This window comes from Etheostoma cragini, chromosome 21, assembly GCF_013103735.1.
Source record: "Etheostoma cragini isolate CJK2018 chromosome 21, CSU_Ecrag_1.0, whole genome shotgun sequence".
Taxonomy (NCBI): domain Eukaryota; kingdom Metazoa; phylum Chordata; class Actinopteri; order Perciformes; family Percidae; genus Etheostoma; species Etheostoma cragini.
In genome coordinates this window covers 21,074,637-21,098,239 of record NC_048427.1, presented here as the reverse complement: position 1 = coordinate 21,098,239, position 23,603 = coordinate 21,074,637, and the positions used below count along the sequence as shown (strand labels likewise).

Genomic DNA, 23,603 nt, shown 5'->3' with positions numbered 1-23,603 from the left:
TTCAGATACAGTATTAGGGACCACTAAGGTCTATATAAAGAGACTTCAGATACAGTATCAGGGACCACTAAGGTCTATGTAAAAGCATCCAAAGACCACCATGTCATTGAACCTTTAAATATATCTTACACATAAACAGATTTAGATGTTCTTAGGTATTTAAAATGTCTAAAACAAGGTACTTCACTCATTCCGTAGGCCTTATAAGTTATTATAGCACATAAACAAGTTCCCTTTTACTGAATTCATAATATTACTTACTCTCTAATGCGTCTATTTAGTCCAATAGTTAGAGATGGCAAAAGTACTCACTTCCGTACTAAAGTAGAAGTACAGATAATTGTGTTAAAAAATACTCTGGTAAAAGTAGAAGAACTGATTTAACTTCTTTACACAAGTAAATAAAGTAATAAAGTACAGGCATAGAAATGTACTTAAAATATAAAAGTAAAAGTAGCCTAATGAATGACAAAGCTACCTGGATCAGACAGAGGTTACTAGAGAGACGCTGAGACACTACAGTGGACATGGAGACAGAGACTGGGACTCCAGGTTCATGAGAGTCTGACCGAGTAGCAAGATATGAATTCAAGTGGGATTTGGGCCCAGGTGTGTGTGTTAAAACACGTACAGAGACTACTTCTCTCTGTTGATGCTTTATTACAATCATGCATCAGTATGGGGGGGGGGGGGGGGGGGGGGGGGGGGGGGGGGGGGTAGCTCTGCTATTGCTGGTTATGTGGTAATAAAATCAATAGATAACATTGTAAAGGTTACCATACATAATGCATAGGAATCATATATGCTAGTACATAATAACAATAAACCCACTAATAATTACAGTGCATTACCTTAATTAGCTAGGACGTTCAACAATCACCATTGTATTGAATCAACAGCCAGGTGTAACCGAGGTAACAGGTGTAACCTAGGTAACAGGTGAAGAACACAAACAAGCTAACTTTTAAATTTGCCAGTACTACAGACCAATACAACAACAGGCTCAAATGAACTGACAACATCAGTTATATGACTTCCAGTTGTCAAAGACTGATGATCCTCCGGACAGCTAGTCTCTTTCTTTTCTCCCTCTTTTCTCTCCGTGTGGCGTGCGCGCCCGCTCGCGGTGTGAGGCGCGTCTCCGAGCTATTCTCCGACATGGACTCACAATCACACCTGATAGACAAGCTTCAGTACACAACTAAAGTAATGAGTGGAAGGTACCGATATTTGTGTTAGAAGGAAAAAGGAAAACGTTGCCAAAAAAATAAATAGTAAAGTAAAGTAAAAATATCTGAAAAATCTACTTGAATACAATAAGGAAGTATTTGTACTTTGTTTCTTCTCATCTCTGCCCATAGTTAATATCAGTAGAGACAACATTGAAGACTTGTTTCCTTTTAGGATATGATTAAAAGATTAAGGGTGCAGTGTAGTAAAGACGTCCGGGTGTAGTCCATAGTTTCCTGTCATAAATCCATATGATTCCCATAATGCCCTGTTGCTGCGAGTGTTTCCCAACATATGTTGGCTGACGAGTCAATTCTGTGTGTTGAGACCAGGATTCAAAACGTCGACAGAACGTTGAGCGGCGCTCGCGTCTTTCCGAGGGGAGGTAACACGGATTGCGTCGCCATGTGTAACCTTGTTCACAAGCCTGTCACAAGGCGGGCTTGTGTCTGAGTGCAGACCTACAGGGTGGGAGGGAGTGATATCTGGTGGGAGGAAAATTAATCTTCACATCCTTTCTGCTGCTCACTACGAAAATCTTCATCAAATTAGTACTCTGGGCTTAAGTGGATTCTGTGCTCCATGTGCATATGCGTTGTTAACCTTCTATGTGCGTGCATGAGTGAAAGTATGAGCCCGTCCAATGCATGCCCAATTTCACATGTGCTAGCGCGTAGCTAATGAGAGCATATGGCAAAGGAGAGCAAACACGAGGTAATTGTGTATTTGGCGTGTATTTCCCATCCTTGACATCTGCCAGGGTTCCCGTGCAGTACATCTCGGCTTGAACGGAAGACGCATAATATTAGCTCCTCCACTGCTTTTTTCCCACAAAGCCCTGTTTGGACACCTTCGTTGTTTACCTTGGTTTCCCTGTTGTCCCACTTCCTTCCAGCTCATCACACGCTTGTTTTTCTTTCTGCTATACATTTCTCCCAAGTGCAGTTACTTGGATTCCTTTCATTTACCTTGTCCATATGCTGCTGTGTGTTTTCCTGTCTGTCAATAGCTATAAAACCAGTAGTTGCTGCCAAAAATGTCAAACTGTCCTGTGAGTGTCTCATTGCAGGACTTCCACAAAGTAGGGACAGGCCGATTTTCCCTCATTTTTCAAAAAATTGCCTTAAAGTGCTCATATTATGTTTTTTTTTACTTTTTCACTTTCATTTGTTGTGTTATAAATCCTTTTTTGGCAGGTTAAAGGTTTACACAGTGAATAAGCCCAAAGTCCCCCCCGGATGGACATTCTAGCGTGGTATGGCGGGAGAAGCACACGCAGCCATGGCACGGCCAATACACAGACACCAGAAACCTTTATAAATTACATATATAAAGACAGAAGTCGTATTGTTAATTGGTCGCAGCGGGGTCTGTTAGCAGTTAGCTCGCTCGTTAGCCGCTGAACCGTAGCGGCGTGCAGGCAGAGCGAGCAGCCGCGAGACTAACCTAGTGACCCGTGCAGGATTCACTGTGAGGGACCATTGGAGACCATGTGACCGGCAGGTAATGTTAACTGGTTCCTATGTACAAACAACGTTATATCATAAATGATAGGTAAGCCAGCAACGGCGATTATGAGCTTGTCCTCAGAATGAATTTTTTGGTTTTGGTAACTTTGTTATTGATGCTGTGGTCGCTCAAAACGCCCAAACAGATTTACCGCTTTTTTTTCTGAAAAGGGAACCTCTCTTTCTTATCTTTACTATTGCTTTTTAACATTAAGCAAGTAAAGTACATCTTAACTTCCTTGTCCCTTAGCGCGTCACGGAAGGCTTGTATCATGTGGTTGACTAGACCGTTGTGTTGGGATTACTTAGAGTTCATCATGGGGGCAACAGAGACTACGCACTACAGCTTTAATGTTCCGAACGTTGAGAACAGCATCTTTAAAGATGTGTCATGGGTTCACAGTCCATTTGTGCAGATAGATTTTGGTTTGAGATGGACGGAGGGCAGAAAGAGAGGCTGACCGTGAGCTCTCTCCTCTCAACCTGCTTTAGTTTGTATGTAAGGCATATTCATTGACCCCTCTGTACCCTGAATATTAGGACTGGGACCATATGCTTCATTCCCATTTTATAGGTCTCGATAAATACAAGTATTGAATATTGGGATTTTGCGGGATTTTCAACAGTAGAATAAAACATTTCTAGAGATCTGATCTAATTTTTTTAGAAAGAATGCAAACCGTCAGTCAGTCTGACGTTCGTTTGTAAAGTAGAATATAAATTGTTTTTTTTCCCGCTTCCACTTCGTCACGACAAGGTCTCAAAATCACGACAGACAATTTTGAGATTTATTTTGCCACCCCTAACTGATTTACACAGACAAATCCCATTGGCTCCTCACTGACTGCCATTTGTCTGCAGATGCTGGCCGCTGCCCAAATCCATCCATTTGTCTGCTCCCCAGCATCAGCACGCCTCTCCGCAGCTCATAAAAAATGCTGTCTGGATTTCCATCAAGCCAACCAGAGTGGGAATTACCCCCAGGCCTGTGGCCTGACAGGCCGACACACAACCCCTTAACGCTCACAGGGGGAATAAATGAAGTCAAATGAAGCAAGGGTGATAATGAAACTGATATTAGCATGGTTAACCTTCAGCTGAGGAGCAGCGCCCTGCAGCTGCCTCCTGTGGCCGTGTGAACCGGTTAAAGCTCCAAGAAGCCATCCGTCTGCCAGCCGAGGGCAGAGGGTCGCTGAGCATCAGAACACCATGTAGGGCTTCCCCCAGGTTATTCCAAGGCTGCTGACCCACCGGCCTAAGTTGCTCCCCACCAGGCCTAAGCAACTAGGAAATATTTTTTAAAGGTTCCAAGGACTGAAAAGTTCTCTTTGTGAGTTTTTTAACAATATTTTGAGCTCCCCCAGCCTGCCTATTCAATTCAATTGTATTTATAGAACCAATTCATAACAAGAGTTATCTCAAGACACTTTACAGATAGAGTAGGTCCAGACCACACTAGACCACATAATTTACAAGCACCGCACAGTTCCAGTAGTCTCCTCGTGAGCAAGCAACAGTGTGACAGTGGTGAAGAAAAACTCCTTTTAGGAAGAAACCTGGGACAGTCCCAGGCTCTCGGTAGGCGGTGTCTGATGGGGCCGGTTGGGGGGGGGGGTGATGAATAGTGGCAATACCAGTCACTGTAAAAGATGATGGAACAGTAACTAAAAATAGTCTTTTGTAGTAATTTGGATGGCCCCCCAGGGGCTAGAAATGGTGATAGGTGCAAACTGAGCCCTGGGTATCCTGCTCTGCCTTTGAGAAAATGAAAGCTCACATGGGCCAATCTGGAATCTTGCTTCTTAGGGCAAGGTTACCTCCCCTTTCGGCTTTGCCTGCCCGGAGAATTCCCGCCCCCCCCCCCATGAGAGAAATACATTATGGCTTTTCAAACAAGTATTTAGTAAACAAGTCCGTATGTTATACTGCGACAGTGTGATGTGTGTAGAGGTCTGTATGTTATACTGTAACAGTGTGATGTGTGTAGAGGTCTGTATGTTATACTGTAACAGTGGTGTGTGTTTAGAGGTCTGTATGTTATACTGTAACAGTCTGATGTGTGTAGAGGTCTGTATGTTATACTGTAACAGTGGTGTGTGTTTAGAGGTCTGTATGTTATACTGTAACAGTCTGATGTGTGTAGAGGTCTGTATGTTATACTGTAACAGTCTGATGTGTGAAGAGGTCTGTATGTTATACTGTAACAGTGGTGTGTGTTTAGAGGTCTGTATGTTATACTGTAACAGTGTGATGTGTGTAGAGGTCTGTATGTTATACTGTAACTGTGTGATGTGTGTATAGGTCTGTATGTTATACTGTAACAGTGTGATGTGTGTAGAGGTCTGTATGTTATACTGTAACAGTGTGATGTGTGTAGAGGTCTGTATGTTATACTGTAACAGTGTGATGTGTGTAGAGGTCTGTATGTTATACTGTGGGTGAAGATTTTGACACCCTGCTGCTTTGGATATTTGCTGTTGAGAAGTACAGAAGCTTCAAAGCTTACTAAATGGTATTCAGGACAGGACTAATCGATACCGCTATAGGTCAGTGAAGTATTTGGGCCCTTTAAAAGGGGAACTATGCATTCCGTTAGCTTAATTAACCTTAACTGAACAGCTTCTGAGTCGGGGGAATGGTTATTTGACTTTTTTCGAGTTCTCTTGCTCCCCCCTAGCACATGTGAGCAGAAAAACCATCCTGGCAACTTTGGGCCGGCGAGCCGGCGGCCTCAGCAAACAAGAAGCAGAAAACTAGGAGAGCATCGTTGGAGGAACACACGAGAAAGAGAAAGAGGAAACGGCAGACTGACCGAGGGAGGGGTCTGACACAAGGAAACCCAGGAGCTGTAAGGGGAGCGCTATAGAGAAACCTGTAAGGGGGGGGGATCTATAGAGAAACCTTTAGGGGGGCTCTATAAAGAAATCTGTAGGGGGGGGGGATCTATAGCGAAACCTGTAGGGAGGGGGGGGATCTATAGAGAAACTTGTAGGTTGAGCTCTACAGAGAAACCTGTAGGGGGGCTCTGTAGAGAAACCTGTATGGCAAGGATCTGTAGAGAAACCTGTAGGGGGGTTCTATAGAGAAACCTGTAGGGGGGCTCTATAGAGAAACCTGCCATCAAATTACGAGAAAACAGCAAAGCCAAAACTGCATAGCGCCCCTTTAACACTTGAAACACCTCTATCAGTATTATTTCATGTCATTATCCCTCACTGAAAATCTAAACCTCAGCCGGATTACAAGCCTTCATAATCCATCACAGCATTCAATACTTCAAAAAAGTTCTTCTGTGAGACCACAGTGAGTTTGACAGGTGCAGTAATTGACTCATTTCCCGCGGAAGCCGCTTTATCATTGATTGATTCGGAACGGTACAATTGCCCGCTTGTAGATAATATCATAATTCCAGCTGCCTCGCATTGCCATTGATTCACTCGCTCATTGTTATTCAGACGGCTTGCCGAGTTTAGAAGTTTATGCCAGGGAACGTGTATGAAAGATGGTGCAAAAACTTTGCAGGGAAGGCTGCGGTGAAGCTAAGAGGAGTAATCTGTCAGGCCATGCATGAGAAGTACCATTAATTCAAGCCAACATCTTCTAAATGTGTAAATGCAAAACTGGCGAGTCAACAAGTTTTTGGTTACAAATCGCAGTGTGGCTTCTACTTTTTTTATTATTTTTTTTAATGACCTTTGAGAGAAAACACTTAAATCAACTTCATGCCATATTCGTTGTAGGGTGCGTAGGGTGAGATCTGGTGGATTAAGGAGTGTGGATGAGTCCCAGTAAAAGTTTCTAACTAGAAACTGATTTCCTGGCTTGATTGATTTCCGCGTCGAGTGTTGAGTGCAGTTGATTTAATTTCTCAATCACAGCGGGGAAAAAGGTTATTCCAAAGAGCAGATTAAGTTAAAGGGCTGCCACTGACACACACACACACTGCTTACAATAGAATATTGGATATGATAGAACAACAAGTAATTCTACTAATCATTACATACCAAATTGTGGACCCACATTGGGGACCAGTAGTCAGTCAGGTCGAAGGGAGCATAGAAGATCTGCTTAGAAATATAGGAAATATTGGATAGGATAGATCAACACTATGTAATTCTGCTAAACAAATCATCCTATGTGTTTACCCAAAGTGGGTTGATTACAATACTTTGCAGGATTTGGTGTTTTCACAAAGGGATTTGGAAATACTGTGTCTCGGATCAGATTTTTGAAAAAGGAAAGATATGTCATCCATTAGACCAAGAGTTTCATCACCATGTTTTATGCATAATCAGGGCTGGGTGTGTTTCACAAAGTTTCTTTACCAATACTTTCATTCCAGTTTATAATCAATAGTAGTATCAATATTTATTTCGATACCAGTGCTATAAAAAAAATTATAAAAATGACACATCCCAGTACAAATCCTTTTATCTTCCAACTCCGACTACGTGAGCCGTCTCTGTGTAGCGTTGAATTTTTCCTGTGTCTCTACGACGTGAAAACGCAATCATAGACATTAGATCTTGGTAGAAGCAGGCTGCGTGCTGATTGGCTCTCTGATTGAGATGAGATTTGCTCCTTAGGGATTGAAATTTTGGATTGAGTGACGAGGTCTTTTAGAGGCAGTTCGGTCGGTGCCTAAACAGTACTAAATTTGTTGCCCAGCGCTGCGCGTAATCCGATCATTCTGCTCAGGAAGGAAAAGCTGAAACGCACCGACGTAAAGTCGACAGGAAAAGAACCAAGATGAACATTTCTGAGCTCGACGTATGCATGAGTTGGCCCTAGGCCTGTCACGATAACATGTTTTGCTGGACGATAAATTGTCCCAGAAATGATTGCGATCAACGATAACATCGTTGTTCTGAGACCATTTTCATCTAATATAATGATAATGGCATTATCATGCAGGTACACCTTTTCAAAGATCAATAAACTATTATTTCTGGAGACTATTTACCACTGGAACTGGAAGAAATTCTAAGCTAATTCATTAAGTGGTGAGTGGCGATTTTTGGCAGCCAGCCATCCAAAAGAAGGAACAATGAAATGAGATAACGGATCATTAACCGTACCGGAGTCTCCGTTCACCGCCCGGGAGCCTTGACAGCCGACAGCTGTAGGCTTGTACCAGTTAATGTTCTGTGCATTGGACTCTTGCAGCCACTTTCCTGAGAGCGACAGGTCTACAGAAGCCCATGGCATTTGTGTCCTAACCCGCCTCTACAGCCTCGAGCACCCCCACCTCCTCCACCGGCAGGTTGTCAGCTGTGTGCTTTGGAATTAGAAGGGAGGGAACAGGACGCCATGTAACATCGCTCAGGGATATTGCTCATATACTTTCTTTTTTTTGACGGCACCTTGCATTTCTCTCTCTCTCCGCTAGGAGTCCTGCACCCCCCCCACACAAAGACTTATGTGACTGACTAGACGGCTAACTCCTCATCACGCTAAGGAACCGAGAGTGGTCATCCAGTGTCTTTAGTAGAGAGAGAGAGAAGGAAAACAAACAAGCATGCTAATAGAAACTATCGCAGACAGACAATCATGGGATTTATTGACTTATTGACCATCGGGACAGGCCTAGTTGGCCCGAGGAAAGGGGCAAGGAAAAGTTGAAGAGATTTTTTGATGTGGATGTCAATGGACTCAGCCCGCAAGTTCAACAGATCACCATGGAGCTCCCACCAGTGCAGATGTTCAGATGCTGTGGCGTGTTCAGAGAATCAGCTGAAAGGCTCTTTATGTTACAGATTATCAGGGCTTATTGGTTGTTCCAGCTCTAAGTTACAGAGAGAAGGGGCTCACGTCGTGGGAGCTGAGAAATAAATTAAAACATTTGTACCATAATGTGCGGATGCTGATGCTGATGCTGAGGCCTCTGCGCAGGCAGTGTTTGTGGTGGATGTCTCTGATGGCTGGGGCGCCGGTGATGTGCCGGGCCATCTGAACCTCCCGCTGAGGGGTTTTCTGGTCAGCTGACGTGCAACTGCAGTACCACACTGAGATGCAGCTGGTCAGAAGGCCCTCAGTGTTACGGCAGTAGAATATGGTAAGCATATTGGGAGATAGAGTTATTTACTTTTGTTACTTCATGTTTTTAACATGCTTGAACGATAATACAGCTCCGAATCTTAAACTATGTACTGAGACAACGCTGCAGCTATAGGGGTTTGTGGCGTGTCTGCCCACCATTGATCTGTCTGCATTTAGAGCCATCAGTGTCTGCCGGTGCACTCTGCATAATGTCTTCAGACGGCCCCTCCCTCCGCCACCCGCCTTCCACTTTACTATGCAAGCTGTTATTCTGCCTCCATAAGCAAAACGGAGCGCGCAGAGAGCCCGAGGACGCCGCTTAATCTTTACATCTCTCCGAGCTCGGCAGGCATCACAAAAACAAGCGCCGTGATGTAATGCTCGGCGTTGGCATTCGCTGACATTCCTCTGCAGATCCTCGAAGACCAAAAGAAGTTTTGTTTTTGCTTCACATTACTAACCAACAAAATATTAAGGAGCGGAGGTGAATCATAAAGCGCCTTGTGGCATTTGTAAGCAATCTGTCCTCAGTGCTGCGTGCAGTTTGTTCCCCTCTGGGTGTGTATGTAAGGAATTCAACACGATTTACAGAGGCGATGTAAATCAACAGAAGACTGGAGTACAACCGTCAGCGATTTACTGTACTGTAGGTACACAGCTGCGCTCATTCTCCTAAATGCCACTCGGAGAAGCTAAACACACAACACAGCCGCAGACGGAGAGCATATTACCTTAAACAAACGGGACGGGCAGACGACGAGACCCAGATGTAATCTGGTGTTTCCCTCTAATCCGCTTTGTCCTGCACCGGGCTCAGACCGCAACAGATTATTTGACTTATATCACAATATGTAATCCCCTCAGTACACAGTGTCACTATCAATAAGAAAGGAAATGCTGTTTGACAAAGATGTCCGTGGTGGGATATAAAACAGGTCGTCACTTCATATCGGTGGAGTAAAACACACAGCGCTGACTCATTTGTCAGGCGGATCAAACGCACACTTGTGTGATGAATGACAACGGGCGCTGTGACCACACAGGGACGTTTGGAACAGATGAGATTGTATTCGTGTACGCCGTCGGACTTACGACTTAGCTCTCTGTGGTTACTCATTGGTGACTCAGAGGGTCTTGTGTGTGTCACGGTGAGTGTGTCAGGGGCAAGTGTGTACAGTGTGCATCAAAATAAAAACCTAGATAAATTGCAACCATACATAAAGCGTAACTCTCGCCAATCTAGCGTCATTATGTACACGAGTCAAACTTTGGTTTAAAAGCATAATTAGGACAGAAGCGCCACTTTTAAGATTTACCGTATTATCGTGTTTCAGTCAAACAGCCTTTTAGGTGGCAGAGCTAGGGGCGCTACCATGAAAGCATCAAAATCACTATTTTTAAATCACTAAGAAGGCTCAACACAACATGAGACTTTGGTCCAAGTACCACCAGGGTCTCTACACAAACTCAGCATCACCAGGGTCTCTACACATGGTCTCAGCATCACCAGGGTCTCTACAAATGGACTCAAAATCACCAGGGTCTCTACACATGGACTCAGCATCACCAGGGTCTCTACACATGGACTGGGCATCACCAGGGTCTCTACACATGATCTCACCATCAACAGTGTCTCTACACATGGACTCAAAATCATCAGGGTCTCTACACATGGACTGAGCATCACCAGGGTCTCTACACATGGAATCAGCATCACCAGGGTCTCTACACATGGAATCAGCAGCATCATCAGTGTCTCTACACATGGACTCAAAATCCTCAGGGTCTCTACACATGGACTGAGCGTCACCAGGGTCTCTACACATGGACTGAGCATCACCAGGGTCTCTACACATGGACTGAGCATCACTAGGGCCTCTACACATGACCTTAGCATCACCAGAGTCTCTACACATGACCTCAGCATCACCAGGGTATCTACACATGGACTCAGTATCACCAGGGTCTCTACACATGGACTCAGCATCAACAGGGTCTCTACACATGGACTCAGCATCAACAGGGTCTCTACACATGGACTCAGCATTCAAAACATTGCTTGTGTTCACAGAGTTTACTAAAAAAGGTTTTGAGCAACTCACTGTAGATGGTGGTTTTTCTGCTCGCCCCCATCTTGGCGGTCTAAAGGACTCAAGAGTCAATGAACATTGAATTGAAAATAAAAGTTGCCATTAAAAAAAATACAGTTACATTTTGAAGTGCAGTTTTCTGTGTATCTCACATTGTGTTGCATCCTTTCATGTATTGCGCCAGTTAATATTGTGATGTCTATTAAAAAAAAAAAAAAGAAGATGTATTGTGCAGCCCTATTGTGAATGCAGCGTCTCCTCTTGTCTGTGTGTTGGGAGGCTGGTGGTGCGTTCAGGGACTGGCTGATTGACAGATTGACACTGACCTGTGTGCAACTGAAGGATTGGAAGAGGCGAGGAAAAGTGTCTGCGTCCATCATCACAGGGTTACTGTCAATTGGGAAGAATAGTTTTCAATTCAGAACTTTTTTTTTCTTTGCGTGGCTCTTCCAGACCCCCCCCCCCCCCCCCCTCCCCAACCTGTCCGCACAAACTTCAACTCCATTTATCACTTTCTCCCAACCTCCCCTTGGCTGCCTCTGCTTTCATCTCCTCGCTTGTGCTGCTCGGACCTGACTTCTTTCCTCAACCCCTCCCTGCCCAAGTACCATCCCCCCCATCCACTTGTATCCCTCCTTTCATCTTCCCTCCCCTCGTCTCTTTTTTCCTTCTCTGAAGTTTCTTCTGCTGTCTTGTTCAAATTGTGCCGCCCTATGAAACCATCTGCTCTTATGTCTTTACCTTTTTTCTTCCCTTCACTTCCATTATTTGACTTGTTTTCTATTTTTTCCCCTCACATCCCTCTATCAGTTCTTCTCAATTTGTATCCATCCTCTCCTTCCCTCTTCCTCTCATGTTTTCCATTCATCTGTTTATCTCCTTCCCCTACTTCGTCTGCTGTCCTGTTTCCTCTCCCTCTTTTTACCCATTTTCTTTCCTTCTCTCCTCTCTCTCTGCTGTCAGTCAGTGGAGGGTAAATACAGGGCCATCATGTCTGAACTCCATCAGTCACACTGCCACTTAATGCCCACAGCTGTCGCAGTGTGTATCTTTATGCAGGTGTAAATATGTGTTTGTGTGTGTGTGTATCTCAGCCAGCTGGAGTGTGGTTGTGTAGGATTTTCCAAATATCACATCACAAATACGAACAGAAGGTTTCCAAAAATGTGAACACAGCCTCAACAGTGTTCTCCTCTCTGCTTACATCATTGCAATAATTTCCCGCTGTGTGTGCGTGCGCACATGTATGCAAGCGTGTGTGTGTGTGTGTGTGTATGTATGTGCATGTGTGTATGCATGCGTGCATGCAAGTGCATGCGCGCATGTATGCATGCATGTTTGCATCTATGTGTGTGCAAGCATGTCATTACATCACAAAGGAGGTGTGTGTGTGTGTGTGAGTTTGCGTCCATGCAAGTGCATGTGCGCGTGAATTTGCATGCAAGCATGCATGTCATGATATCACAAGTGAGGTGTGTGTGTGTGTGCACGCTTGCATGCATGTGTGCCTGTGTGTATGTACTAGGGTGCTAAAACAGTCACATATGTATTTGCAGCTTCTAAAATAATGCACAAATGAACAGGTAATTAGTATTTGTAAATCTGTGATTTGTGACTTGTGAAACACAAATGAATGCAGTGATTTGTAAGTGCGTCTAATTTGTAACTCTTATGTCGTCATTTGTAAATGAACTTAGTATTTTCAATGTAAATATATGTGTAAATCTATTTGTGTGCGTATTTTTGACACTGTTTTTCCTGCGCTGTTGTTGTGTTGTAGAAGCACCAGAGACACAAAATAACACTCCTCATCCCAGAAAAAGGGATTTCTTTCACAATGTGGGCAAAGCCACCAGTGGCTGAGTACAAACGTCTTGTCCTATGCACAATTTGACATTCACTTGACACGCTCGCAAGGTGGTGTATCAAATAAGTGACGATAGATTTTTTACTTTCTCTATGTCAAGGCACACTTGCTAAGCCTAGTTCTTCTTAGCTTTATTGCATTGTCGTTCAATGTTTTTGGTACTGTGAACTATGAACTATTAAGGGCGGCCTGCCCAGGCGCACCTTGGTCTGGACCCGCCACACCCTTTGATGCTACAGACTCCCATCATTGCAGGTTTGCATTTTTGTTTGGAGCACACAACAACACTGCATATGTATTCGTGGGTTTCAAAAAAAGAGGTACATTTCCGTCTGGAATTCAGAGAGGCTGTGTACATGTTGATATAACAAATGTCTACCCACATAATGAAGATTTTCACATTTTTAAGATGCACCAAGCACCAAGCCAAACCGATCCAAAGTGTTATCCGTTCCATTTGTGGACACCTCACACCTAAAATGGAAAAAGACTTATGTCTACCAAAGTGGAAACATATTGCAGCAGCATATCAGTGCAGGAGGTAATATTTCACCGGGATAGGTAAGAGAAATGTCTCCCGCCACGGTCATCTCCACTGGGGCCAAATCTGTTTAGTTAGATCCTCGAGGCCCACCAAACAGCATCTGCTGTGCAGTTCTGGCTGTCAGGAACCACCTCCGGCCACCGATCCAACCACTGGGAGGCCTCTTCTCATCAGACCTGCCCCCACACCACAGCTAGCGCTGAGAACCGTTGAACTTTTTTAGATCATTTTAGATTCCAATTCCGTGACTTTCATACCTGCTCATATGCGAAACTTTACCTACTATACCTTTTTTTTTTTAAATCAATTTTAACAAAAGATAAATTACAACGTTACACATGGCACTCTACAACGTGTAAAATTAGACAGCCAATCACACACACGTATTGGTAGAAGCATGCTGATTGGCTCAACGACTGATGAGATTTACTCCTTAGTTATTGAAATTGGGTTTTGAATGACGAGGAATTTTTCACTTTTTTCATATACTAATCTACTTCAACTTATTTTAAGCCAATCATCCCTTAACTGACAGAGACAAGTAAGAGACCCCCTACTACATATATTAAAATTAAGTTGCATATTAAACTGGGCCTACAATACCATGTAGGGAGGTCTAAAGCCTTTATACACACAGTAGCTCTTTAATGCATAGAATACTGTAACCTGTGCAGTATGCAATCTGTATTAATTTCTCCCCACATGTAAATAATGACCTGAACAATAAGCCTTTTTCATATTCCTATGTATATTAATCTGTATATTAATCTGTATATAAATTCTCCCCAACTGTAAATACAAGAAGCGTCTATTCTGCACATATTACCGTTATCACTCTTACTATTTTTGTTATATTTCCTTCATTTTTCCATACGTGTGGCACAGTGAACTGGAATGGTGGATGTCTTAGTGACTACCTTACCTATAGGCCAGTTAGCCTATTATCAGCGGGGATTTATAAAAATGCTTTGAGTAGGTTAGATTCTCAAAATCTGGTTTTGAAAAAAATTGCAGGCCCCCTGCAGTGACTCTGAGGACCCCCTAGGGGTCCTGCACCCCCTGTTGAAGATCTCTGCTTTAGAGGCAAATCGGTTGATGCCTAAAAAGTTTTGAATACGGTACCCAGCCGTAGCCACAGTAGCTCCAGTAAATGGGTCTGGCTTAGGTACACTGAAGACAAGCTGGCAATGTCCTATTGAATATCCATTTTCTTCCCATAAAACTGCTGGTTGCAAATGGTGCGTGGCCCTGCCGCTGGCATCTGTGCCTTTAATTGGTTTTCGATCAGCAATTGTCACTTGAAGAAGAGCTCGCTAACTGCCAGACATGTACAAAGTACCTGCCAATTAGCCTCCTCCATTGATTCAGAGGGGAGCTTAGCTGGAGTATAGAGTGAAAATGAAACAATTAAGGGGATTTTTCACAACACTGCGTTTTGGACTTTACATCTGTTTGCAAAAATTCTAGAGATGGTGCTTGGTTCTTGTCTCAGTGGGCTGTAAAAAATAAAATAAAAGTACAAAATACGGTTAATCAGCCCACACGCATGCTGGAAAAACGGCCGCCACTTGTTTGATTGCTGCCAGACAAAAGCGGCTATCAAACAAGAGCATGAGGAGGGGAAAACAAGGGATTAAATCAGAATGTTGAGATGAGAAGCTGTGACATAATGCTATGACACGGCTGTCAATGGCCTTGGCAAATGGGAGCATCAGATGTGGAGATGTATGATAAGGTCTGGAGATTAGATCGGATAGTCTCACATTCAAGATCAAAAGCGCCCAGATTGCTCAGCTGGTAGAGCCGGCGCCCATACATAGAGGTTTACTTCTCGATGCAGCGGCCCAGGGTTTGACTCCGACCTGGGGCCCTTTGCAGCATGTTGTTCCCCCTCTCTCCCCCCTTTCACGTCTTCAGCTGTCATGTCAAAATAAAGGCCGAAAATGTCCCAAAAATAATCATAAAAAGCTGAAAGCAGGACACTAATCCTAACTGGAGTAGGCATACTAGTGCCAACAGGTTTTATCCCATTTGAAGCAGAGGAGTGGCTGCCATGACAGCCCCAGTGTCCAGAATCGTTCAGTAAATGCACCAGGCTACTGTTCCAAGTGTGTCTAGTAGGCATCGCCAAACCTGTCATAAATCGCTCATTCAGCAGGCCCTCCGTTTACAAGCAGATACTTATAAACAGATTACAGAGCTTTTTTCCTGAGAATATAGTTCCCATTTAATATATGGCTGTGTGTCATGTGACCTTGACATGTTGGTGTTATGTCGTCACTTATTGGGAGCAGTAGCTAGTTGGAACCAGTTCCCTGCAGGGTCTTTGCTAGCCTAAGCTAATGCTGGGGGCGTCAGACCGTCAGATTTACAGGAGCACGGAGATGAGAAGGGTGTGTGTGGCCTTATCCAACTCTGGGGATAACAGTGAATGAGATAAAGTCCCAATAAGTCGGTGTGTTCCTTTAAATCATGCTGTCAGAAATCCAAAAAGGAAACAAGAACCAATGTAGCAGCATCTCAGCAGGCTTGCAACTAGAAAATATATATAACCCGCAGCACTGTGCCGTATCTAAGCTGTACTGGGACAGAAACGAAGGAACAGCTAGACGTGATCTTAGAAGCCTACAAAACATCTTGCTAAATCAATGCGGCCCATGACGTATGGGACGCAGTCAATGGGACGTGAAGAAGGTTAGAGTACATTCCCCTGCAGGCAACATTTAGGCAATAGTTCACGCTCTGCTGTAGCTTTGCTTCCCAACAACAGCCCTTGGCTGCAATGTGATCACAACATTTTACAGCCTGATGGGGGCTATCGCTTTAATAAAACATAAAGTATAACAATATGAAAGGTACAGTCACAGTACAATTCTGTGATTGCACACCCCCGCCCCCACCTCACCAAAGATATACGGTAAGTCAAGGTTAATGACAACACTGGATTTATTCGTCATCGCCCTTCAACTGAGCAGCATGTATTCCTAATGTATCATCAAAACAGTTCTAACTTCTAATTACTTTGAATTATGTAGGAATAATGTAATTTGCTTGAAATGAGCCTAATTATTGGATATGTAACAATGACTAACAGAATCACTCACTGACTATTTCCACACATACACTGTGTGTGTGTGTGTGTGTGTGTGTGTGTGTGTGTGTGTGTGTGTGTGTGTGTGTGTGTGTGTGTGAGTGTTTTGAAAGCCAGAGGAACTTCCCTGCTGTTACACCATTAGCTCCATAAAAGCATCCTTGTGTCCTTCTCTCTGAGCACTGTCTGTAGCTCTTCCAATCGTCCCAGGCGGGACCTAACATGCAACATGGGCAAACCCCCACTGCTGAAAGCTCTGCAGTGATGCCCCAGAACCAGACTAGCTGCGGGAGTAGGACCACACAGAGGTACCCTGGACAGAAGTTCTGTTGGCTCACCAAAATGTCTTTCATTTGTTTGGTTAAATGGCCCTAGAGTTGGTTTGCCCCGCTGGTGCGGTTGCTTTGGGCAGGTGGGGTACCTCGGGTGCACACCAGAAGCGCATCGAGACCTGCTTGATGAGGTGGTCTTGGTTGTTTGTGGTAAGACCGTGCTCAGACCTTGAACCGGACCAACTATGTACTCCTGATTCTGAGGTTATGTCTCTTGCAGCCAGGTGTCCCTTGAGTCTGAGTTAATGTCTCCCGCAGCCAGGTGTACGTTGAGTCTGAGTTAATGTCTCCTGCAGCCAGGTGTCTCTTGAGTCGGAGTTAATGTCTCCTGCAGCCAGGTGTCTCTTGAGTCTGAGTTAATGTCTCCTGCAGCCAGGTGTCCCTTGAGTCTGAGTTAATGTCTCCTGCAGCCAGGTGTATGTTGCAATCTGCGATTATTATTTTGTGCAAACATGTCAGTTCTCAATTGTGCGCAGGAGTGTTGTCGAGTGGGAGTAGATTCTGTTCTTACTTAAGAGCAAATCCCAAATAAGAAAACATCAAATAAAAACAAAGCATTGGTAGGGTCGTCACATTCAATATCTGCAGCATTACAAAGCTTATTATTATCTGCTTTTTGGCCCTATTTTTGGTGCTTTGACATTATAATTGGTTTAAATAGACTTTTACAACACAGCAGGCACTCAAGTTGAAAGTTGCACTGCAATGGTTAATTAAAGTTCAGGCGACTCGTAAAAGCATGCACCACACAGAGACCTATAGGTGCATAAATGTAATGAATCCCACGTGTCCGGCATGCTTCCATTAATTACAGCCAAGCGACAGGCTCAGTACTGGAAGACAGGATTCAGCCAGACATGTATGCTCAAAAGAAGAAGACAGAAAAGTGAGTTAAAGTGATGGCGAGGAGGTCACAGCAAAGGGAGAACGGATGCAGAACTTAGAGTCGAGTCTGACCTGAAACCACATTTAGAGATAATTGAAAGAGCTCAGAAAGATCTGGAGCAGCGCTACAGGCCCGAGGCGGGACCACGTCTGCTTTGCTAACCTTGGGGTGCCCCGTCTTAACATACAGGGTTAGACCCCCGCCGAGAGACATTTCAGGGAAGAGTAATAAGCGGCCTTATGCTGCATGTCATTCCCCCTCTCTTCCCCCTTTCATGTGTACAGCTGTCCTGTCAAAATAAAAGCCCCAAAATGCTAAAACAAATTAAAATAAAGTAGAAAGTGGCATTAAAAGAAAAGACTCAAGTAAAGTACATGTTCCCCCGCATTTGTACTAAAGTACAGTACTGGAGTAGATGTACTGACTTACATTCCACCACCGCACCACAATACCACAGCACTGAAGTTGTATTATTGCTATTCCCCCTCAGTATTATTTACATTTCAACTTCTACTATATCATTTTGGCTGCCGAACTACTTTAGTTAATAACCCTTATAACTGTCACTGATCCGACAGAAGTGTAGACGAGGAAACTGTCTCTGTCCAAGTAGAGCACATTAGTATTTACATAGTAAATATAGTATGAAATACATAGTATTTCTCACTGTGTACATTGGGCTTCATAGACAGTGAAAAAACCTTCTGTTCTCCTTTAAATCAAATCCTGCCGGGCTGCAGAGCATGGCGAGGTGGAGTTGGCGAGGTGGAGTTGGTGACGCTGAACAGTGGTTCGCTGCTCCAGATGTTGCGCAGCTGTTAGGGAAGCATGTGCGGCGTGGAGACAGGGCTGGGCCATATGGAGAAAATCAAATATCACCACATTTTTGACCAAATACCTCAATTTTGATACTGCAACGATATTGTAGTGCTGACTATTGGTCTTTTTACATTTTTACATTTTATTTTAATGAGATTTTTGATAAATGTTCATGTGTAATGTGGATATAAGGACTGAGTGGGTTAAGGCAAAATATAGACTAGCTAGAACAGTCTGTTAAATTCAGAAAATGACATCACTTTACTGTAATGCTGCCTTAAAAACCAGAAAAAGACATCACTTATGCCATATTGCAATATCCAAAATCTAAGACAACTTCTAGTCTCATATCTCGATATTGATATAGTATATGGATATATTGCCAAGCTCTAGACAGCGGAGACATAAACGGAGCGGTTGGTGCCAGAGGAGAGGAGTAACAGGAACCTCTTTATGAATGCCTGGACACGCTGGGGTAGCCTTTTTGTTAGATGCCTTTCATTGGCCGGTACAAACCACAATACCACATTACCTAACTCAGCCTGTACCACGACATGTCACCTCTGACTGTTTCTAGCCTACTTCAGAAAGTTGAATGGAACCCAGTGGCAACAACAAGGCTGTGGATGAATATCAGAGCTATGGCTCTACTGGCTCCACGCACTGGGGCTGTATTCAACTCAAAGCTGTGTTGGATTGGAGGGATTTCCAAGACAGTGTATGCATGTCTTTCATGATCTATGTCCATCAGGGTTTTCCTGACGCCAAATGGGCTTTTTTTATTTTGGGGGGTGGGGGGGCATAGCCAATAGTTGACTAGGCCATAAATGTATGCATTTGCCATTTTCATTTCTGACAATATTATCAACAAAAATGCTTAAGTAAATGATAAATGATAAAAAAAAAAAAAAAAACAGTATGGTAAAAATCCCCGGCGAAAGTCTGACACTGGACTGAAAAACTTTAGCGCTCCTATTTAAGTCTAGGTTCTGTTTGGTGGATTCCTATTGAAACACATTCGGAAAGGATTGGAATGACTAGTTTTTCTTTAATCCTTTGGGGCTAGCTAAAACCAAATAACTGCAAAAACCAAATATCTGCAAAAACTCTTCAATGCATGAAAGACCCTGGCCATAAAAGAAGCATGTATCTTGTCCTACTGACTGAGGGGCTGCAGCATGTTGGTACCTGATGGGAGTCTTGAGGTGCAAATAGGTCCAATAAGAATGTATTGCTTTACTGTATCTAATTTTGAACACTGGAATCCACAAAAGCCAACTCTGACCTTTACATCTCATCAGTAGAAAGTCCCTTCCTCACCCAATACTGCTAAATTGTTCCGTCCGTACATACACATTGGGTCCTTATATAGCCAAGGACGGGCGTGGGCACACTCATACACACAGCCACCTGCAGGCTTTATCAAAAGCACCTCGGCTCGGCAGAAAAACACAATCTCGCAAAAAATAATTGGCCTGACACGCAGATACACAGCAAGATAGGAAAAGGTGGAAGGTACGGTGAGCTGCCGTCAATCAACTAGTGGAAAAGCGTCACCTGTGTGGGGAAGGGCTGAGAGCCCTTGTTGGAATGGGAAAATTAAACTATTGCCAGTGGCAAGGTGGCCCGATGTTATCTTAAATATGTAACAAGCTCCGACTTCAGGATCAAGCACACAGAGTGGTTAAAGCGCACGCAGGGAAGGATCTGTATTCTGGGAGAAGGTGCCATGCATCAAAGTGCCGCAGACTTGTTTCAGAGGCTTACCTGGAACAAAGCTGCCCTGCACCACCTCCTTGTACGCCCACCATCCCTCGTGAATTTTCGGCGGATTGGGTTGTGCTGTTGGGGGGGGGGGGGGGGGGGGGGGGGGGGGGGGGGGGGGGGGGGGGGGGGGGGGGGGAGAAGAAAAAACACAGAGAACAAGGACATTAGTTACTTGGATCTGAAATTCAGAGAAGAAGCAAAGACGCTGCACTGCCGTGTCGGGGTTACTTCCAGACGCCCCGCTAAGTTACTCAGCAGGAGGCCTCGGCCAATGGACACACACACACACACACACACACACACACACACACACACACACAGACACAGACACACAGACACAGACACACCTCCCTTGTGATGTGATGACTCCCGCGGCATTAGTATGGAAATGCATTCTGTCATGTAGTGCGAGTGAAGGAAGGCCCAGATTAGAGCCGGGTGGTACAGTATAATTGAGGTGACTGAGTAAAGGTCTCGGTTCAGAGAAAAGAGTTGTGACCGAGAGTTGCCCGCCGAGCCTTTGGGATATTGCTTTTTTACACCTCAACTTTTTTTCCTTTCCTGTTCATTCAGCGAGCGCGCGTAGCGGGGCTTAATCGAGGGTCTGGAGGTCGCCCTGCTCGCTTGTCTTTAATGGGAGTTGAGATGGCCGAACAACGTCCCCCCCTCTCGGATCGCCATCCCAGCAGCCTCGCTGCATACCACAAGGGTTGGGTCTGCTGGGCATGGTGCAGGAAAAGGGCTTTTTCTGGGAGGAAAATCTTAGCCGCACCAGTTAAAAAAGAGGGGAAACAGCAGTTGGCCTCTTGGAAAAAGAACCCAAAACTGTTGAATTGTTTGTCAAAATGATAAATCGTTTCTCCCAATGTTTGATGGTAAATGAACTTGAAGTGGACCGGCCAACCAAGCAGCAGCAGTGGGTGGGCCTTTCCAAGCCGTTAGAGGGAGGCTGGCCCCCCGCCCAGTACTGAGCCCTGACCAAACTGCATCATCCCCTCATTATACAGAGTCACCTTTACAAAAAAAAAATGGAAAGCAGAATTATACAAAACAGGCCTACTTAAAAATATTAAATTCTCATAACTCAGGTTTTTCCAGTACGCTACAGTGTTGAAGAGTGCTGTCATGTTAGAGACCAACTAGTTAAACAGTACTGTGTGGATATGCGTGTGTAGATCCATTGTTGCAGAAAAATGGCCTGATTTGTTTGAACTTCTGTAGTTTGAAACTTATTTGACTCCCTTTTTACATGACTTTTAAATGTTAAGTTAGAGTTTATGTAAAGTACTTTAGGTAAAATACTGATTATCGGTTCAAAATTCTTTGCAACAGTATGCAACTTAATTGTTCGATTAATCGACTAATTGAAACAAAAATGATCGTTTGATTAATCAATGACAAAAGTAATTGTTAGGGATAACACCTCATCTCCAACACTGCTACTTTAGCATTAAAAGTGTTATAATTTAACCAATGAAACTTATTGACAACAGCCATGAGCATTCAAAAAGAGCCCACCCAACCCACTGGATCAGAGTACCGTCACTTGGCTCCCCAGCCCTCGTTCGTTTAATGTTTCCATGACAACTATCCAAAATTCTGATACCATGGAGCACGCACTGGCATTATTGTTTTTAAAAAGTAGCACCTGGAGTCTATAGAAAATGGTTATTGTCTTCAGATATACACTTTATCAAAAATGAAAACAAGTGAAATTAATGATGAATGGGATGTTTTGTCTAGCAGAATTACACTGTGTCAATCTATCAAATCCAATATTTCCTATATTTCTAAGCAGATCGTCTATACTCTACTTGATCTGGCCGACTATTTCCCCCCCCCACACACACACACACACACACACACACACACACACAGGTACTGTGTGAAAAGAGCCCTTGGGATTCTAGTACTGTAAGTCCTAATATAAAGGAGCTTTGGAGGCCGGTGGACTTGATCCTCTTACAAGCTCCTGACAACTGTGGAGTCAGTTCTTCCACTACAATGGAGCCTATTACAGCACAGCTGCTGTCCCTGGCAAAAACGAATAAAACACCCTTTTTTGGATTAATATGCCACTCTCCTCGTTATTTTAGTCTAATTAGAGTGAATGTAAAACAATTCTATCACAATCACTTTTAGACAAATTGCTGCTGAGATCCAATGATGAATTTGGTGGGGGGAAATTGAGCCTTTCATGATCCCTGTGGGAAAGCAGCAGCACTAATTACTAAATATATTATGGGGAATATGAAATTGAAAATATATAAATTACCCATTTATGAAAGGCAAAAGAGGAAAGAAAATTAATGCAATTTACACTGGGACCAATAAAAAGATAGAACAGGATGTCTCCGTTATACCACTGTCCTCCTTTGTCAACATGTAATCTAATCTATGGAGGCTGGCGTGTGCCAGAAATACATATGTAATACATAATTCATTTCAATGCGTATTATAATAATCTTTGAAAAAGATATTAAGAATTGAATAAATATATTGGTATATCAATAATGCCAGTAATAATTTCAACTATTTCAAAACCATTATTTCAGCCATTTTATTTAATACTTGATTTAATTAATTAATTGACCAATTATGTTTCATAATCAGATATCTTCCTTAATTTGTCTTCCTGTTATGAAATAGTAATTGAACATAAACTTGAAATCCTAAAGGGCTTATGAATCTTGCTTTATGTCACTAAGTGAAATGCATTACCATGTATGTATATATAATCTAACATGGCTTTTATTATTAACTTAAGATGGGTAGGCAGTGTGCTACCTAATGAATATCATATATATATATATATATATATATATATATATACACATATGTGTACATACAAATACACATTACACTTATATATATGAATTAGACATCACGATTCTCTGCCACAATTCTTTCGACCATTACAAAATGAAACAAACTGGCCGTACCAAAGCAAGGTTATTATAGTTTTGCATTTTTCATAAGTGTATTTTAATTTTGTTTTGACTTGTTTTCAAATTCTGTTTAGTTTTAATTAGTTTTTAAAGCGGGTTTGCTAGTTTAGTTTTTGAAAATGCTTAGTTTTAGTTTAGATTGGTTTAGTCTTTTTTGTATTACGGGTTATTAGTCGGGCAATTCAAAAAGGTAATTAAAGTATTGTGTAATAATAACTATACAAAAAAATCATACAATTATAGAAATACGTATTCACAATGTATGTAACAATCACACCAGGTCAAACAATGTAGCTGTGATGATGAGCACAGATATGTAATTTGATATATTACATGTATTAGATATGTAATCAGTCAACACATGACGCCGCAGTGAGTGCAGAACGAAGACAGACACCAACAGACTAAAGAAGACAGACACCAACAGACTAAAGAAGACAGATATCAACAGACTAAAGAAGACAGACACCAACAGACTAAAG

The 23,603-nt window shown here is 43.2% G+C and overlaps 1 protein-coding gene across 1 annotated transcript in view; it reads right to left on the bottom strand.

Annotated features, from left to right (window-relative positions):
• ca10a (carbonic anhydrase Xa) overlaps positions 1–23,603 on the bottom strand; it is a 190,302-nt gene that overhangs the window by 147,938 nt on the left and 18,761 nt on the right. The window contains exon 2 of the mRNA XM_034860885.1: positions 20,174–20,248. Coding sequence (XP_034716776.1) covers positions 20,174–20,248 — 75 coding nt within the window. The remainder of the gene's footprint in view (positions 1–20,173; positions 20,249–23,603) is intronic.